At 43.6% G+C, this 19,266-nt stretch overlaps 1 protein-coding gene across 1 annotated transcript in view; it reads left to right on the forward strand.

Moving 5' to 3' along the window:
- The first annotated feature begins 886 nt into the window (after window positions 1-886).
- Window positions 887-19,266, forward strand: part of LOC120056313 (tenascin-R-like) — a 56,503-nt gene continuing 38,123 nt past the window's right edge. Inside the window, exons 1-3 of the mRNA XM_039004552.1 lie at window positions 887-1,409; window positions 9,740-10,216; window positions 18,877-19,140. Of these exons, the coding sequence (XP_038860480.1) occupies window positions 887-1,409; window positions 9,740-10,216; window positions 18,877-19,140 (1,264 nt within the window). The remainder of the gene's footprint in view (window positions 1,410-9,739; window positions 10,217-18,876; window positions 19,141-19,266) is intronic.

Consider the following 19,266-nt stretch of genomic DNA (forward strand, 5'->3'; position numbering starts at 1 on the left):
AAGAACCAAAGATCATACCTGTGGTTGGTTTCAAAGATGTAGTCAAGGGGAATTGCCCTGATTTGTGATACAAAACAAGGAAATAACATGAAAGGTTGACTTCCCTTTCACTTCACAAAGGGGCTTTCGTCAACAACAAAAAATAACAAGACAATTTTCAGTATCAGATACAAACTTTTGAAAAGGCTCTGTAGGCTTCTTGGCATGCTGTGTTTGACCTCCTACAGATAAATCTTTGAGACATAACCTTACATACTGTCCTGATTTGTGTCCTCGTACAAAGTAATTATTTCTCCATGAACTGATACTAAGCGTGTGTCGTATAGTGTACGTCTCACATTTTTATTCTGCTGATTGAGCTTTGAGAAAATCCCTCCGTCTAGTCTAACAGAGATGGAAAAATATAATCGCAGATAATCACTTTCTGACCACAGGCTTTTCTAGACAGGAATCAGTCCCTCAATATGATTCATTCTGTAGTTTGTTCCTGTCCTCAAGCCCAGTTGCTGGAGAGAGAGGATTACAGTGGAAGGAAAAATCACTAAAGCCAGGCTCTATTGAATCCATATCAACATGTTCTATGTGCTCAATATTTCAACATCCCTCCCCTGTGAGAAAGATCAAATATTTGGTGTTGTGTGCAGAAATACGTATATTTAAGGATTCGAAACGTCCCATAAGCATCCAGTTATTTTCCAAGGCAATTATTCTTTCACAATAGATCAAATACTATTTTCCATTTCGCCAACCCACTGCTCAACTACCACCACTCAACTACCACCATCTCTCTCTCCTCTATAGATCCTATCAGAAGTCTGCCGGAAGTTACGGTGGTGTCAGGAGAGCCCTAGCTAGGCCCATGGTTCTAACGCTGTGGTGTTTCACCATGGCCCCTGCACGTGGCTGGCTGCTGGGCCTGGCTCTGGCTTTCCTCCTTCTGGGGTCCCAGGCTGCTCCATCCCTATCCGGTGAGGAGCAAAAGCTGGTCCGGACCACCAGGGTCAGACGACAGGCCCCTCCAGGTGGCCCCACCAGCCCACTTAACAACCAGACAATCAAGGAGCAGCCCATGGTCTTCAACCATGTGTACAACATCAATGTTCCCCTGGAGTCTCTGTGCTCTGTGGATCTTGAATCAGCAGCACCTCCACCCAGTCAGGCCTCCAGGGGAGCAATGTCCAGTGGGGGTGGGGAGGACCCCACAGAGTTCACAGAGCAGACAGTGGACACAGACAGCCAGGTCACCTTCACCCACCGCATCAACATCCCCAAACAGGCCTGCGCCTGTCCCGCAGCCAACACCATGCAGCAGCTGGCCACCCGCATCGAGATGCTGGAGAGAGAGGTGTCGCTGCTCAGAGTCCAGTGCAGCTCTGGCAACTGTGGCTGTGAGGAGAGTTCAGCCATGGGTAAGTAGGGAATAATAGTACAGCTTGACACTATTATTAGAGTTACTGTACCCTGGTCATAGGCTACTTTGAGGCCAATGTGGAATGTTACGTTTTCATTTATTCAGTTACTTATTCATTTATTCAGTTATAAAAAAGGTCCTGTAATCACAAAATACTAAGACTGTAACGGATTTCCTCCTCCTCTTCATCCGAAGAGGAGGAGCAAGGATTCGACCAAAATGCAGCGTTGGAATAGGACATAATGAAATTTATTAACCTGTTTGGGCTGCAAGCCCGATATCGGTACACCTATGACAACATCCAGCTCAAGTGCAGGGCGCGAAATTCAAAATCTATTTTTTTTAAATATTTAACTTTCACACATTAACAAGTCCAATACAGCATTTGAAAGATAAACATCTTGTCAATCCAGCCAACATGTCCGATTTTTTAAATGTTTTACAGAGAAAACACCACATATATTTATGTTAGCTCACCACCAAATAAAAAAGAGGACAGACATTTTTCACAGCACAAGTAGGATGCAAGTAGCATGCACAAGCCAACCTAACTAACCTAGAACCAACCTAAATAACCTAGAAAAAACTACCTCAGATGACAGTCCTATAACATGTTACACAATAAATCTATGTTTTGTTCAAAAAATGTGCATATTTTAGCTATAAATCAGTTTTACATTACTGCTACCATCATAGCTAGTCTGAAATCGCACGGGAGTAGCCAGAGAAAATACAGACACCAACGTCAACTACTAATTACACCTCATAAAACATTTCAGAAAAATATATGGTGGATAGCTAATGAAAGACAAAGATCGTGTGAATAGAGCCAATATTTCCGATTTTTGAAGTGTTTTACAGCGAAAACACAATATATCGTTATATTAGCTTACTACATTAGCTAGCATACGGCAGCATTGATTCTAGTCAAACGTTAGCATAGCACAGTTCGACAGATATATGAAAAAGCATCCCAAATTGGGTCCTTATCTTTGTTGATATTCCATCAGAATGTTGTAAAGGGGTCCATTGTCCAGTACAGTCTTTGTTTGGGATCCAGAACAAACTATTTCCCTCTTGGATTAGCAAGCACACTGGCCGTGCGGCGCTAACCTCTCTTTCTTCAAACAATTCTTGCGTCGCATCACGTCTAAAGTCCAGAATAAATTTCAATAATATAATTAAACTATATTGAAAAAACATACTTTAGGATGATTTTGTGACATGTATCAAATAATATCGAAGCCAGAGCTCATATTCACCTTTAACGAGCGTCGTGCAGGAGCCGAGTCCATATTCTACTTCGTGACCAGAAAAAAAAATTAAGTGCGCAGGTCTCACTCCAAGATGTTGTGTTCAGCCCCTGGAAGAGATATTCAACTCCTTTCTGCTCTCACTTCCGCATTACACCCAGAGGAAGGCGTGTGACGTGTTTCTACAGTCCTAAGTGACATGACCTTTTATAGACAAGCTCTTAAAGAGAGACATCGCATTTGGAAATCTCAATTCCGGATAGGAAATGGGCTGTAAAAATAGTTCTGTTCCACTTAGAGAAATAATTCAAACGTTTTTAGAAACTAGAGACTGTTTTCTATCCAATAGTAGTAAATATATGCATATTGTAAAAGCAAAAATTGATTAAGAGGCCGTTTGAAAATGTGCGCATATTTTCCAGTTTTTCAATATTCACCCTGCAGCCATAAGAAGTTTTAAACAAGACGAAAAAACGAACTACACTTGAATTAACAAAATAACAAAACGACGTAGACAGACCTGGACATGAGAACTTACATACAACGAAGAACGCACGAACAGGTACAGACTACAAAACAAACGAACGAACGATACAGTCCCATGTGGTACCAACATACAAACACAGGAGACAACCACCCACAACAAACAATGTGAAACAACCTACCTTAATATGGCTCTCAATCAGAGGAAACGTAAACCACCTGCCTCTAATTGAGAACCATATCAGGTAACCCATTAACCAACATAGATACACATAACATAGAATGCCCACCCCAACTCACGCCCTGACCGACTAAACACATACAAAACAACAGAAAACAGGTCAGGAACGTGACATAACCCCCCCCTCAAGGTGCGAACTCCGGACGCACCAGCATAAAGTCTAGGGGAGGGTCTGGGTGGGCATCTGACCACGGTGGTGGTTCAGGCTCTGGGCGTGGTCCCCACCCCACCATAGTCAATCCCAGCTTCCCTATCCCCCTCCCAATGACCACCCTACTATTAAACCCACCTAATTTAAGGGGCATCACCGGGATAAGGGGCAGCACCGGGATAAGGGGCAGCACCGGGATAAGGGGCAGCACCGGAATAAGGGGCATCACCGGAATAAGGGGCAGCACCAGGATAAGGGACAGCACCAGGATAAGGGACAGCACCGGGATAAGGGGCAGCACCGGAATAAGGGGCATCACCGGAATAAGGGGCAGCACCAGGATAAGGGACAGCACCAGGATAAGGGACAGCACCGGACTGAGGGACTGCAGCTCCGGACTGAGGGACTGCAGCTCCGGACTAAGGGGCAGCTCCGGACTGAATGTCGGATCCTGGCTGGCTGGCTCTGGCGGATCCTGGCTGGCTGGCTCTGGCGGATCCTGGCTGGATGACGGCTCTGGCGGATCCTGGCTGGACGGCTCATGGCTGGCTGACGGATCTGGCTGCTCATGGCTGGCTGACGGATCTGGCTGCTCATGGCTGGCTGACGGATCTGGCTGCTCATGGCTGGCTGACGGATCTGGCTGCTCATGGCTGGCTGACGGATCTGGCTGCTCATGGCTGGCTGACGGATCTGGCTGCTCATGGCTGGATGACGGCTCTGGCTGATCCGGTCTGGCGGAAGGCTCTGGCTGATCCGGTCTGGCGGAAGGCTCTGGCTGATCCGGTCTGGCGGAAGGCTCTGGCTGATCCGGTCTGGCGGAAGGCTCTGGCTGATCCGGTCTGGCGGAAGGCTCTGGCTGATCCGGTCTGGCGGAAGGCTCTGGCTGATCCTGTCTGGCGGAAGGCTCTAGCGGCTCCTGTCTGGCGGAAGGCTCTAGCGGCTCCTGTCTGGCGGACGGCTCTGTAGGCTCATGGCAGACGGGCGGCTTTGCAGGCTCATGGCAGACGGGCGGCTTTGAAGGCTCAATACAGACGGGCAGTTCAGGCGCCGCTTGGCAGACGGGCAGTTCAGGCGCCGCTTGGCAGACGGGCAGTTCAGGCGCTGCTTGGCAGACGGGCAGTTCAGGCACTGCTTGGCAGACGGGCAGTTCAGGCGCCGCTTGGCAGACGGGCAGTTCAGGCGCCGCTTGGCAGACTGGCACACCTGTAGGGAGGAGACGGGGAGACAGCCTGGTGCGTGGGGCTGCCACAGGACCCACCAGGCTGGAGAGACCTACAGGAGGCTTGATGTTAAAAGGAGGCACCTGAAGGACCGGGCTGTGGGGGAGCACTGGAGCTCTGGTGCGCAGCCTTTGCACCACTCCCCCAGGCTGGAGTACTATTCCAGCCCGTACCCTCCAGAGTGCAGGCACAGGTTGAACCGGGCTGTGGATGAGCACTGGAGATCTAGTGCCTACTACGCGCACCTCTCCCTTAGGCTCCACTCCCACATTTGCCCGGTACGAGCGAAGCGTAGGCATAGGGCGCACTGCACCCTCCCAGCACCCCGGAGACACAGCACGCAGAGCCGGCGCAGGATACCCTGGACCGAAACTGCGTACCGGAGACCAGACGTGCTGAGCAGGCACAATACGCCCCGGCTGGATGCCCACACTCACACGACACTTTCGGGGGGCTGCCCTATAGCGCACCGGGCTATGGGCACGCACTGGCGACACCGTGCGCTTAACCGCATAACACGGTGCCTGACCAGTGACGCGTTGCTTATAATAAGCACGAGGAGTGCGCTCAGGTCTGCTACCTGGCTTAGCCACACTCCTCTCTAGCGCCCCCCCAAAAAAATTATGGGGCTGCCTCTCGTACCTGTCGCGCTGCCTTGCTGCCTCCTCATATCGCCGCCGCTCAGCTTTCGCTTTCTCCAGCTCAGCTTTGGGGCGGCGATACTCCCCAGCCTGTGCCCAGGGTCCTTCTCCGTTCAAGATCTCCTCCCATGTCCAGGAGTCCTGGGATTTCTGATGTTGCTGTCGCTGTCCTTTTCCCCGCTGCTTGATCCTTGAGAGGTGGGTGTTTCTGTTACGAAACTCTAGCTCTTCCTCCTCCTCGGACGAGGAGAGGAGAGAGGGATCGGAAGACCAATGTGCAGCGAGGTATGATGACATAATGATTTAATTTATTAAACATTACGAAAAAACGAACTACACTTGAATTAACAAAATAACAAAACGACGTAGACAGACCTGGACATGAGAACTTACATACAACGAAGAACGCACGAACAGGTACAGACTACAAAACAAACGAACGAACGATACAGTCCCATGTGGTACCAACATACAAACACAGGAGACAACCACCCACAACAAACAATGTGAAACAACCTACCTTAATATGGCTCTCAATCAGAGGAAACGTAAACCACCTGCCTCTAATTGAGAACCATATCAGGTAACCCATTAACCAACATAGATACACATAACATAGAATGCCCACCCCAACTCACGCCCTGACCGACTAAACACATACAAAACAACAGAAAACAGGTCAGGAACGTGACAAAGACAGAGACCTATACTATATGCCTACATTCAGTCATATACAGTATATCAATTTCATTCTTGCATACAGTTCCAGTCAAAAGTTTGGACACCTACTCATTTCAGGGTTTTTCTTTATTTGAAAATATGTTCTAAATTGTAGAATAACAGTCAACATTATGAAATAACACATATGGAATCATGTAGTAACCAAAAAAGTCTAAATATATTTTATATTTGAGATTCTTCAAAGTAGCCACCCTTCGCCTTGATGACAGCTTTGCACACTCTTGGCATTCTCTCAACCAGCTGCATGAGGTAGTCACCTGGAATGCATTTCAATTAACAGGTGTGCCTTGTTAAAAGTTTATTTGGGGAATTTCTTTCCTTCTTAATGCATTTGAGCCTGTCAGTTGTGTTGTGACAAGGTAGGGGTGGTATACAGAAGATAGTTATATTTGGAAAAAGACCAAGTCCATATTATGGCAAGAATAGCTCAAATATGCAAAGAGAAACGACAGTCCATCATTACATTAAGACATGAAGGTCAGGCAATTCGTAAAATGTCAAGAGCTTTTTAAGTTTCTTCAAGTGCAGTCGCAAAACCCATCAAGTGCTATGATGAAACTGTCTCTCATGAGGACCGCCACAGGAAAGGAAAACCCAGCGTTACTTCTGCTGCAGAGGATAAGTTCATCAGAGTTAACTGCACCTCAGATTACAGCCCAAATAAATGCTTCACAGAGTTCAAGTAACAGACACATCAAGTAACAGAATAGTCAACTGTTCAGAGGAGACTGTGTGAATCAGGCCTTCATGGTCGAATTGCTGCAAAGAAATCACTACTAAAGGACACCAATAATAAGAAGAGAATTGCTTGGGCCAAGAAACATGATCAATGGACATTAGACCGGTTGAAATCTGTCCTTGGTCTGATGAGTCCAAATGTGAGATTTTTGGTTCCAACCGCCATGTCTTTGTGAGACGCAGAATAGGTGAACGGATGATCTCCGCATGTGTGATTCCCACCTTGAAAGATGGAGGAGGACGTGTGATGGTGTGGGGGTGCTTTGCTGCTGATACTGTCTGTTATTTATTTAGAATTCAAGGCACACTTAACCAGCATGGCAACCACCGCATTCTGCAGCGATACACCTTCCCATCTGGTTTGCTCTTAGTGGGACTTTCATTTGCTTTTCAACAGGACAACGACCCAAAATACACCTCCAGGCTGTGTAAGGGCTATTTTAGCAAGGAGAGGGATGGAGAGCTGCATCAGATGACCTGGCCTCCACAATCACCCAACCTCAACCCAATTGACATGGTTTGGGATGAGTTGGACCGTAGAGTGAAGGAAAAGCAGCCAACAAGTGCTCAGCATATGTGGGAACTCCTTCAAGACTGTTGTAAAAGCATTCCAGGTGAAGCTGGTTGAGAGAATTCCAAGAGTGTGCAAAGCTGTCATCAAGGCAAATGGTGGCTACTTTGAAGAATATCACATATAACATTGTTTAACACTTTTTTGGTTACTATATGATTCCATATATGTTATTTCATAGTTATAATGTCATCACAATTATTATACAATGTAGAAATGAGCTCAAATAAAGAAAAACCCGTGAATGAGTAGGTGTGTCCAAACTTTTAACTTGTACTTTACATACATATCAGTTGACATAGGCTATACATACAAGTTATTTAGGTCAGATAGCGAAGGGGCGTCATGCAGTGAGGTGTTGTTTAAATTTTTTGGGGACAAATTTGGCTGTTTGCTTGTGTAATTTGAAATGGGAGTTCCATGTAACCACGACTCTATAAAATACTGTGTGTTGCCTTAAATTTGTTTTGGACTTGATGACTGTGAAAACACCCCTGGTGGCATGTCTTGTGGGGTAAGTATGTCTGTCAGAGCTATGTAAGTTTATTATACTATATTATTATACTGACGATTTCGTATTTTTAACACTATAATATTTCCATCTGATTCGATTAAAGGTGGAGTTGAATTAGTGTTTTTCCCCATAATGTCCTTTAAAGTATTCCAAAGCTTTTTATCATCTCAGTTTCATAATACAATTTCTTGTTATTTTTGTTCAGTTTAGTCACATAATTTCTAAATGTACAATATGTCTGCTAATCAGATGTGCAGCCTGGCATATTTTCCACTCCCTTTGCCTCATTTCTCTCAACAAAACAGCTTTTGAATTCCTCATCTATCCAGGGGGCCTTAACAAACAATGAGTCATACAGACGTTTCTGGGACGTCACAAAATGGTCACAAAATGGATGTTTTTGTCTATTTTCCGGTTTGTCCCAGGGACGTCACCTGATGGTCGCAAAGAAACGTTCTCCGGTTGGTCATGGGGACGTTTTTAGAATGTTGTGCCATGGTTCTCTGGACGTTTTGTCTAGTTCCCGGTTGTTCCCTGAGGACATTTTTAGGACTTTCTTGGGATTTTGTGTCATGGTCCCCTGAATGTTCATGGGATGTTGTGTCATGGCCCCCTTGATGTTTTTGTCTAGTTCCCAGTTTGTCCCAGGGACATCACCTGTTGGTTAGAAAGATATTTTATGAATCCCAGGTGGGGTCATATTGAAAAGGCAGTATTAAGTGATTATGTCAAATGTTGTTATTGATGAAAGAGTGTACCACTTACCTTAAAACCCCCATACCATTACTTTACTTATAATGGTTTGGGACACCTGGGACCATCAGGTGACAAAAACCTCCAGCGGACCATGACACAATGTCCTAAGAACGCTCAGGGGACCTTCGGGGGACCATGACACAAAGTACAAAGAACATCGTAAAAACATCTTCGGGGATGTCCCCGGGACAACGGGGACCTGACAAAACCACACGAATGTTCAGGGGACCTTCAGGGGACCATCACACATCGTCCAAATAAATGTCTTAAAAAGGTCCCCGGGACAAACAGGGAACTATAAAAAGGTCCCCCAGAGAATGTTCCCTTCGGACCATCACGTGGGACCATCACGTGACATCCGAAAGACTAGTAAAAGAGAACGTCCTAATAAGGTCCTGACATGGTCCTGACAGGGTCTTCAGCGAAGTCCTGGTAACTTACAAGGAACTAGACAAAGGTCCCCCAGGGAACATTCCCTTGGGACCATCAAGCAACGTTCTTAGAATGTTTAAGAACGTCAGTGGGATAACGTCGCGCCAAAACCCTTAAGGGACCTCATAGGAACATCACCGAAAGTCCTCAGGACGTCTCCTGTTTGCTGGGCAGTTTTTTAATAGATGCATGCTTATTGATAACAGGAAGAAACAATTTTATAAATGCATCAAGTGCACATCAACAAAAAAACAAATCAGACCAACAAACCTTTTTTGCATCTTCAACATAGGAATCACTACAAAACCCTTTGTCTGAAAATCTTATACACTATTTTAGGCACAGCCTTTGAAACATTGGCTTTTCTAGATATAGCCACTATATTATGATCACGACATACAATGGGTGTGGACACAGCTTGAGAACAATGTTATACAGCGTTTCTAAAGTTCATAGGTTTATTTTACACTGTTACACTGTTACATTTTTTAAAAATGTACACTGTTACAACAGACGATGTTAGCATTAGTAAACCATACAGTATATTTAGTGATGTGATTTTGAGTCTTTCTTTCTTCCGCTAGGTCGCCTGGACTTCATCCCCCAGTGCAGTGGCCACGGCAGCTTCAACATGGACCTGTGTGGCTGTGTGTGTGAGTACGGCTGGACGGGCAAGAACTGCTCTGAGCCTCGCTGCCCAGACGACTGCTCCGGACAGGGAGAGTGTATGGAGGGCGAGTGTGTCTGTGACCGCGACTTCGGAGGGGACAACTGCTCGGAGCCCCGCTGCCCGGCGGACTGCTCCGGTCGAGGGCTGTGCATGGACGGGGAGTGTATATGTGAGGAGAATTTCACTGGAGAGGACTGTACGCTTGGTCGCTGCCTCAATGACTGCTCTGACCAGGGCCTGTGCACCAATGGGACCTGCCAGTGTCGCCCGGGATACGTGGGAGAAGACTGCTCCTTGGCCTACTGCGCCAACAACTGCAGTCAGAAGGGCATCTGTAAGGAGGGCTTCTGTGCCTGCCAAGAGGGCTTTGCTGGAGACGACTGCTCTTTAGGTGAGAGAAAGGGAACAACAGGAAAACATACAGTAGCTCCTCTGAGAGAATTATTTACCTTTATAATTTTGCCATTGTTGTTTCTTAGGTTGGATATATGGGTGGATATTTGGTTATATGAGACAAGCATTAGCCTAATATGCTGACTAGAACGGGCATGCGCGTGAGTCCGCTTGCATGTTGATTTTGTCTATCCACACCAGACACGATCAGGACACGCAGGTTGAAATATCAAAACCAACTCTGAATCAACTATATTCATTTGGTGACAGGTCGAATATTCACAGAGGTTATGGTAAGAAGTTGTCTCAGTCTGCATTTGGTTCTTTGGGGATATCTAAGCCTGCGTATCTGACAAATATTTCCAAGAATTATGTTTTTACAGATAATAGCAATATTCTCCATGCAATAGCAGCTGAATCCACAGATCTTGCCCTACAAAACAGTAGTCAAACACCTCTTGCAGCCCCTCTGTGCTTCAAATAGTAGCTATAACGTTGGTGATGGCTTGCTGTGTAACAGCATTCATTTGTCAAAAGTCACATTAACTGAAGCAATATCGGAATCACACTAGCCTGGATTCATAGCTAGTTCTCAGAAAAAGGCTGCTGATTCCCACTGGGGTAACGCAGTTTCTCCCCCTCCCACCACTCCCCATATCCCGGTGCGCCAGTACTGATTCCTCCTATTGCTATAGACATCTGTCATCTCACAAGTGAAATGAAAAAGAGCCTATACTACCTATACTCTACCTCATTTTCAGCGGAACCTCCTGGATCTAAAATTGCTTATTTCTTTGCAATTAGAGGTAAAATAGCAGAGGTGCGTGTGGGAGAGGTTGCGGAATGCAAAAAGAGGCCATTCAATTACCAGCGCTTATTCAGGACTCATAGGGTGGCCTGCATTGTAAGTGTTTCATATTATCAAAGTAGAAAAATCAGGATATGCTTTTGTAGCCCCATTTTCTCCTACTATGAAAATAATGAGACTATGGAATTTAAATGAGGCATTTGGCGATGTGAAAATGTAAAAACAAAGCAGCTGCATTCACATGATGAGTTTACCTATCATCATCCTAATTGCCTTAACATCACTATCATTCAAAATTCTAGTCATTATGACTCCACCACTTTCCTAAAATGTCTCACGTTAGAAAATGATTATGCATGACTAAAAGGTTTTCACAATTGTTTTTAACCCCCCAAAACAAATATACAGTTGAAGTCGGAAGTTTACATTAACAAGGTTTAATGACTCCAACCTAAGTGTTTCAACCACTCCACACATGTCTTGTTAACAAACTATAGTTTTGGCAAGTCGGTTAGGACATTTACTTTGTGCATGACACAAGTAATTTTTCCAACAATTGTTTACAGACAGATTATTTAACTAATAATTCACTGTATCACAAATCCAGTGAGTCAGAAGTTTACATACACTAAGTTGACTGTGCCTTCAAACAGCTTGGAAAATTCCAGAAAATGATGTCATGGATTTAGAAGCTTCTGGCTAATTTACATAATTTGAGTCAATTGGATGTGTACCTGTGGATGTATTTCAAGGCCTACCTTCAAACTCAGTGCCTCTTTGCTTGACATCATAGGAAAATCAAAAGAAATCAGCCAAGACCTCACAACAAAAATTGTAGACCTCCACAAGTCTGGTTCATCCTTGGGAGCAATTTCCAAATGCCTGAAGGTACCACGTTCATTTGTAAAAACAATAGTACGCAAGTATAAACACCATGGGACCACGCAGCAGTCATACCACTCAGGAAGGAGACGCGTTTTGTCTCCTAGAGATGAACCTACTTTGGTGCAAAAAGTGCAAATCAATCCGAGAACAACAGCAAAGGACCTTGTGTAGATGCTGGAGGGAACAGGTACAAACATATCTATATCCACAGTAAAACAAGTCCTATATCGACATAACCTGAAAGGCCGCTCAGCAAGGAAGAAGCCACTGCTCCAAAACCGCCATAAAAAAGCCAGACTATGGTTTGCAACTGCACATGGGGACAAAGATCATACTTTTTGGAGAAATGTCCTCTGGTCTAATGAAACAAAAATAGAACTGTTTGGCCATAATGACCATCGTTATGTTTTGAGGAAAAAGGGGGATGCTTGCAAGCCAAAGAACACCATCCCAACCGTGAAGCACGGGGGTGGCAGCATCATGTTGTGGGTGTGCTTTGCTGCAAGAGGGACTGGTGCACTTCACAAAATAGATGGCATCATTAGGTAGGAAAATTATGTGGATATATTGAAGCAACATCTCAAGACATCAGTGAGGAAGTTAAAGCTTGGTCGCAATTGGGTCTTCCAAATGGACAATGACCCCAAGCACACTTCCAAAGTTGTGGCAAAATGGCTTAAGGACAACAAAGTCAAGGTATTGGAGTGGCCATCACAAAGCCCTGACCTCAATCCTATAGAAAATGTGTGGGCAGAACTGAAAAAGCATGTGCGAGCAAGGAGGCCTACAAACCCGACTCAGTTATACCAGCTCTGTCAGGAGGAATGGGCCAAAATTCACCCAACTTATTGTGGGAAGCTTGTGGAAGGCTACCTGAAACATTTGACCCAAGTTAAACAATTTAAAGGCAATGCTACCAAATACTGATTGAGTGTACGTAAACTTCTGACCCACTGGGAATGTGATGAAAGAAATAAATGCTGAAATAAATCATTCTCTCTACTATTATTCTGACATTTCACATTCTTAAAATAAAGTGGTGATCCTAACTGACCTAAGACATGGAATTTTTACTAGGATTAAATGTCAGGAATTGTTAAGAACTGGGTTTAAATGTATTTGGCTAAGGTGTATGTAAACTTTAGACTTCAACTGTACCTAATGCAAATGGTTTTGAAGTTTGTGCCAGAGAAATACTGTATAGGAGCTCTCACTAGTAGTCAGGTGGTTGCATGTGAGCCTGTCAATCCTGTCCCCTCCTCTTGTTAACAGAGTTGTTCACTGACTGACAGACATTTTCAGCCAGAGAGAACACAACAATGACCTTGCCTTTCCAGAATGCCCCACAGAAATAGAACCAACAATTTTGACTTCAAACATTCTTTGACAAAACCTACACTTTCAACTTTCATACAGTAGCTCAGCTGCATTAAATAGACAATTGATTTTTCTACTCAGTCTTCATGACACCTGCATTTTGTATCACCCTTTTCCATTATTGCTCAACTGAAATGAGTGATGGAAGAGAATATGAATTTGGAATCGATAGCTCAATCTACCAGAGGTAGAAGTAGCTTTGCTTAGCCTCCTCCGGAGCCACACGTCTTCACTGTGTCCTCATTAATGTATTCACTCCAAAAAGCATAGCTAACTTCAATGTTGTGTGTCATTTTTAGGATAACCTCATTACAGCAGTTTAAACAATGCAACAATCTTCCATAATGTTGTGTAATACGATGACCTCTGGCCTATTTAGAATTTCTGATAAACAGTCCCAAAACACTAAACTCTAATTACGCTTTCATAAGTTATTCGCTGCCCCGTAAAAAGAAGATCAGTCAAGCAGCGAGTCTGTTTGCTGTGAGCAATAATAAGTGAAATGGATGGAAACAGAAAACAGTGATGTGATGTGGTACTCAGCTGTGCTGTGGGGCATTGGCCTCATCATGCCAGAGTCCTGACCCTCCTGACCCTCAGTGTGGCTCAGTGCAGCGGTACAATGGTTCACTCCCATCCTCCCTCTGCTGATCCATCCAAATCAAATCAAATTGTATTTGTCACATGCAGCGAATACAACTGTGAAATGCTTACTTGCAAGCCCTTTCCCAACAATGTAGAGTTAAAAAGTAAGAACATTTTGCTAAATAAAAAAGGAAATAGTAACACAATAAAATAACAATAACGAGGTTATATACAAGGAGTTCTAATACCTAGTCAATATGCAGCGGTACGAGGTAGTTAAGGTAATTGAGGTAATATATCCATGTAGGTAGGGGTAAAAGTGACTAGGCAATCAGGATAGATAAAAAACAGAGTAGCAGCAGCGTAGGTGAAAAGTGTGAAAGAGTGTGAAACTGTGTGTGTGCGTGCCTGCGTGTGTGTGTGGGGCATTAATATGTATGTGTGTGTGTGTGTTTGGTGTGTGTGAGCATATGTAGTGTGTGTGAGTGTATTGGAGTATCAGTGTAGTATGTGTAAGTGGGTGGGTAGAGTCCAGTGCATAGACCCAGTGGAAGGGGGTCAATGCAAATTGTCCGGATAGCCGTTTGTTTAACTGTTTCGCAGTCTTATGGCTTGGGGGGTAGACTCTGTTCTCTGTGACTAATGAGAGGCATATATACTGTAGGCCTTGTACTGGAGGGAGGGTCTGGCCTGTCTCAAAGACTGTGTCATAGTATTCATAGCTGATTTTGAAAAGGCCTTTGATAAAGTATGACTTTAATTTATATAAAAATGCCTGGACGATTTAAATTTTGGAGAATAGTAACCCCAGTTGTAAAATAGTAAATAATGACTACTTCTCAGACAGTACTGTCAAGGGGAGTGAAGCAAGGTTGTCCACTGTCAGCATATCTATTTATTATGGCCATCGAGATGTTATCTATTCAAATTTTATCCAACAATAATATCAAGGGGTTAGAAATACGGGGCTTAAAAACAAAGGTTGTCATTGTACACTGACTACATGTTTTCTTTTTCATTCGCAATTTGGGTCCCTGCACAGCCTCATAGAGGATCTAGATAATTGATCTAACCTCCCTGGATAACAACCTAACTATGATAAGTTTACCATATTACGTATTGGATCGATACTGTGTAGTTTACCAATAAAATGGTCTGATGGTGAAGTGGACATACTCAGTATTAATATCCCGAAAGAAAGAAACAATCTCACTACAATACATTTTAATAGAAAGTTAGAACTTGTTGCCATGGAAAGGTAAAAACCTGTCTATTTGTGGAAAAATCAACCATATTAAATTTAGTCATATCCCATTTACCATTTACTTATGGCTCTGCCTTAAATTAAATGAGCAAAAAATATGAAATAATCTCCAGAATATACAGTGCATTCGGAAAGTATTCAGACCCCTTGACTTTTTTCACATTTTGTTATGTTACAGCCTTATTATGAAATGTATTAAATCTACACACAATACCTCATAATTACAAAGCAAAAACAGGTATCTAGAAATGTTTGCAAATGTAAAAACGGAAATATCACATTTACATAAGTATTCAGACCCTTTACTCAGTACTTTGTTGAAGCACCTTTGGCAGCACTGGGAGAGCATCCTGACCAGTTGCATCACCACCTGGTATGGCAACTGCTCGGCATCCGACCATAAGGCACTACAGACGGTAGTGCGTACGGCCCAATACATCCCTGGGGCCAAGCTTCCTGCCATCCAGGACCTATATACTAGGCGGTGTCAAAGGAAGGACCAAAAAATTGTCAAAGACTCCAGTCACCCAAGTCATAGATTGTTCTCTCTGCTACCGCACGGCAAGCGGTACCAAAGTCTAGGTCCAAAAGGCTCCTTTACAGCTTCTACCCCCAATTCTGAACAATTAATCAAATGGCCACCCAGACTATTTACATTGACACTGTTTTTACACTGCTGCTACTCGCTGTTTATTATCTATGCATAGTCACTTTACCCATTACATGTACAAATTACCTCGACTAACCTGTACCCCCGCACATTGACTCGGTACAGCTACCCCCTGTATATAGCCTTGTTGTTGTTATTTTATTGTGTTACTTTAAAAAAAAACTTTATATATATATTTTCTTAATTGAACTGCATTGTTGGTTAAGGGCTTGTAAGTAAGCATTTCTCTGTAAGGTCTACCTACACCTGTTGTATTCGGTGTGACAAATACAATTTGATTTGATTTAAATACGTAGAAACTATGAGAATGAAAAGGTTCAGAACTTTTGTGAAACATTACAGCACAGTTGAAAAATATATGGCATTTAGTAATCACTGGATGGTTTTCAGAACTAGATGGAAGGGGCTGAGTGTAGCTGAAGGGTGGGACTAAAAAGAAAGAAAAAAAAAAGAAGAAAAAAAGTAGTATATATGTATAGTATGTATACGCTGGAAGTAGAAGCCTAAGTATAGTCCATTAGTTTACTCCAATTAAGGGAGGGGTAGTAGGGTTAGGAAAAAATATAAATACAGATATATATGTATATGGGGGATTGGAAATTACATTCATAGAACCCACAATCTGTCGGCAAAATTAAAGCTTATCTACACCCCCTAATTTAAAAAAAAATACAATAGTAAGACAGTGTCGTGTCTTTGACTATGCCAGATTAATTGCTATGACATGCTATTCTATAAAATAATTTCTCCGTAATTAATATTACCTGATTGAACTAATCATGTAAATATTAATTAACTAGAGAGGGACACCACGAAAGAATATTTATAGAGCAGTTATCTTCCGAATAAACTCTTAAAGATTTAGTAAGATTTTACATCCATAACAGTCACATTAATCGTCATTTTATTCAGTCTCATCTGAAAGTTGTAAATCCTTGATTATCTGCAAGAATCCTGGCTAACAAGTTGAATCAGCAATACAAAATTGGGTTTAATTATTTATTTACTAAATACCTAACTAATCACACAGAATCACACATATACAATTAAATCATAACTTGATCACAAATTACGTCATACAGAAAAACGTCCCTAGCGGGCGGAATAGATATGACAGCTTGTTACACAAAGGGAAGGGGCTGAGTCCTAGTGAAAGAGCGGGAGACTGGAACAGAGGCGAAGCTGTGCTATCGTAAATACAGTATCTTATGCATTCTAAATTACCGCCCATTCGAAAAGGAAAATGCAATAAATATTTACTCTGAGCTGCGCTTCAGTAGGTTGGTGGTAGATGGACCGTGTCGCCAACCCGAGTCCTCTGTCCTTTGAAGAATGTCTCTGGTGCCTTACTGGATACGTTGGAGGAACGTTGTGTGTAGTAGACGGGATACTCAAAATTCCTTCCTAACCTGCGTTTAGCTGTTGCTAACTCAACGGCTAGGAGATATCACTTCTGTAGTGAATACGAGTTCAAAGTTCATACCATTCACAATCAAAGTCCATGCTGATGTTGGCTTAGTTCTGTAGTTATTATCTGAACCATTCTGACACCGGACCGTCATCCTAGTGTACCCGGAACAGAAAGTTATATTCTTTTCAATGGCTTTTATAGTGGAGGGAGAGGGGTGTGTCTGAAAAGTTTATAACCCATGCCTCTTCACAGGGGCGGGCCACTGTGAGCAGAGGAACACTTATGAAAGTCCAGATCTCTCATTTGGAAGCTAAAATTACATTTCACCTCTTCACAAATAATGTCATATTCAAACATTTGAATTAAACAACAATTCCATGTGAATCCGATACCTCTGACGTTTAGACTTTCCACAGTAGAGTTTATGTCATTCTATCATTGATGAGAATGTGTCAGAGGGCAACCGAACTGACATAATATACCTTAAGTACCACCGCATATGTTCAGTTGGTCGGATTACCAGAATATAGTTCATTTCCCCCCACTTCTGATGTTCCCAGAACCTCTATGTTAACCAAGGGGTTTTCTTATGTCACATCAGTTATAGAAGGGAGAAGGAAAAGGGGGGAAAGAGGTATTTATGACTGTCATAAACCTACCCCCAACCCAACGTCATGACAACAGCATCTCAAATGGCATCCTATTCCCTTTATAGTGCACTACTTTTGACCAGAGCTCTATGGGTTTTGGTCAAAAGAAGTGCATTATAATTGACAATAGGGTGTCATTTGGGATGTACCCAAAGCCCTTCAGAAGAAACGTTGCTCTAAGCATCTAAGCATTGGCTTCACGTGGAGACTCTCTTCATTCTGTTATAAGGCTTAGTTAATGTGCTCACTCCCTATACCCCATATCAATCACCTTACTACTGGTTCCCTTTTTTGTGTCTTACTTAAGACTGAATCTGGTCCATGCGATAAATCTTCCTAAGTGATGCCGCAGGACTTCTCCTCACTCCAGGGTCAGTCTCGAGGAGGAGGCAGGCTCGGCTCCATCTGTCGTGTGCGTGTGGAAGTAACTCAAACTCTTCCTCAAGTACCTCAACGGCTCCCCTAGGAGGGCTTAATGCTCCACCACCACCACCACCACCACTGAGCCCAATCTACAGAGGAAAGTCCCACACCACTAGCTGCCTTCAGGACAAGATCTGTTACTCACTCTCTCTGATTGAGCTGTAAACTTAAACACTCCTGTTTATGCAGGGCTTCATTTGCATTCTACACTCAAACCATCTCAGGCTTATGGCATGGCTCTGTCCCAGTTTCCCCCAAGAATATCAATCCCTTCCACAAATCCACTCTCATATACAAGCTTAGTTGTGGTAGTGGCACCACTGGGGTATTGTAAGTTAAAATGAACAGGTCTTGCACTGTTTGTTTCCTCTGCATTTTGGGTCACTTTGGGTGATTTCAACACACATTTGGAAGTCAAGTGCACATCAGAATGTGTTGTTTATACAGTACATGTGGGTCAAGTGGGACCTAAGTGAAAATAAGTAAGTCAGTCTTCACTGGCTACAGTAGGTGCAATATAATGCATGGAAGTTCAAGTTTGCAAGGTTTTGATTTCATACTATGCAAACAACATTTCATCTACAGTGGCTCCGGATCTGAACCTGCGTGTGCGGGGAGTGACAGAGCGTACCATTGACCTGGAGTGGGAGGGGTTGGTGTTGATGACAGACTACCTAGTCACCTACGTGGCCACCAGCCCAGGTGGGGTCCAGCTGGAGATCAGGGTCCCTGGGAACATCACCAACTGCAGTATTCCAGACCTGGAGCCTGGCATCGAGTACAACATTAACGTCTACGCTGTGCTCAACAACGTCATCAGTGTTCCTGCCAATGCTCAGGTATCAACCTGTGAGTACAACAGGCAGCCATTTTCTATTACTAAGTTCTCCACAAGGTCCAATTTTTTTCTGCTTAGGTTTCCTTTCAGGTGTCAACCTGAGTACTACAACATACAGACATCCAGTTTCCACTTAT

This window comes from Salvelinus namaycush, chromosome 11 (assembly GCF_016432855.1).
Source record: "Salvelinus namaycush isolate Seneca chromosome 11, SaNama_1.0, whole genome shotgun sequence".
Lineage (NCBI taxonomy): Eukaryota > Metazoa > Chordata > Actinopteri > Salmoniformes > Salmonidae > Salvelinus > Salvelinus namaycush.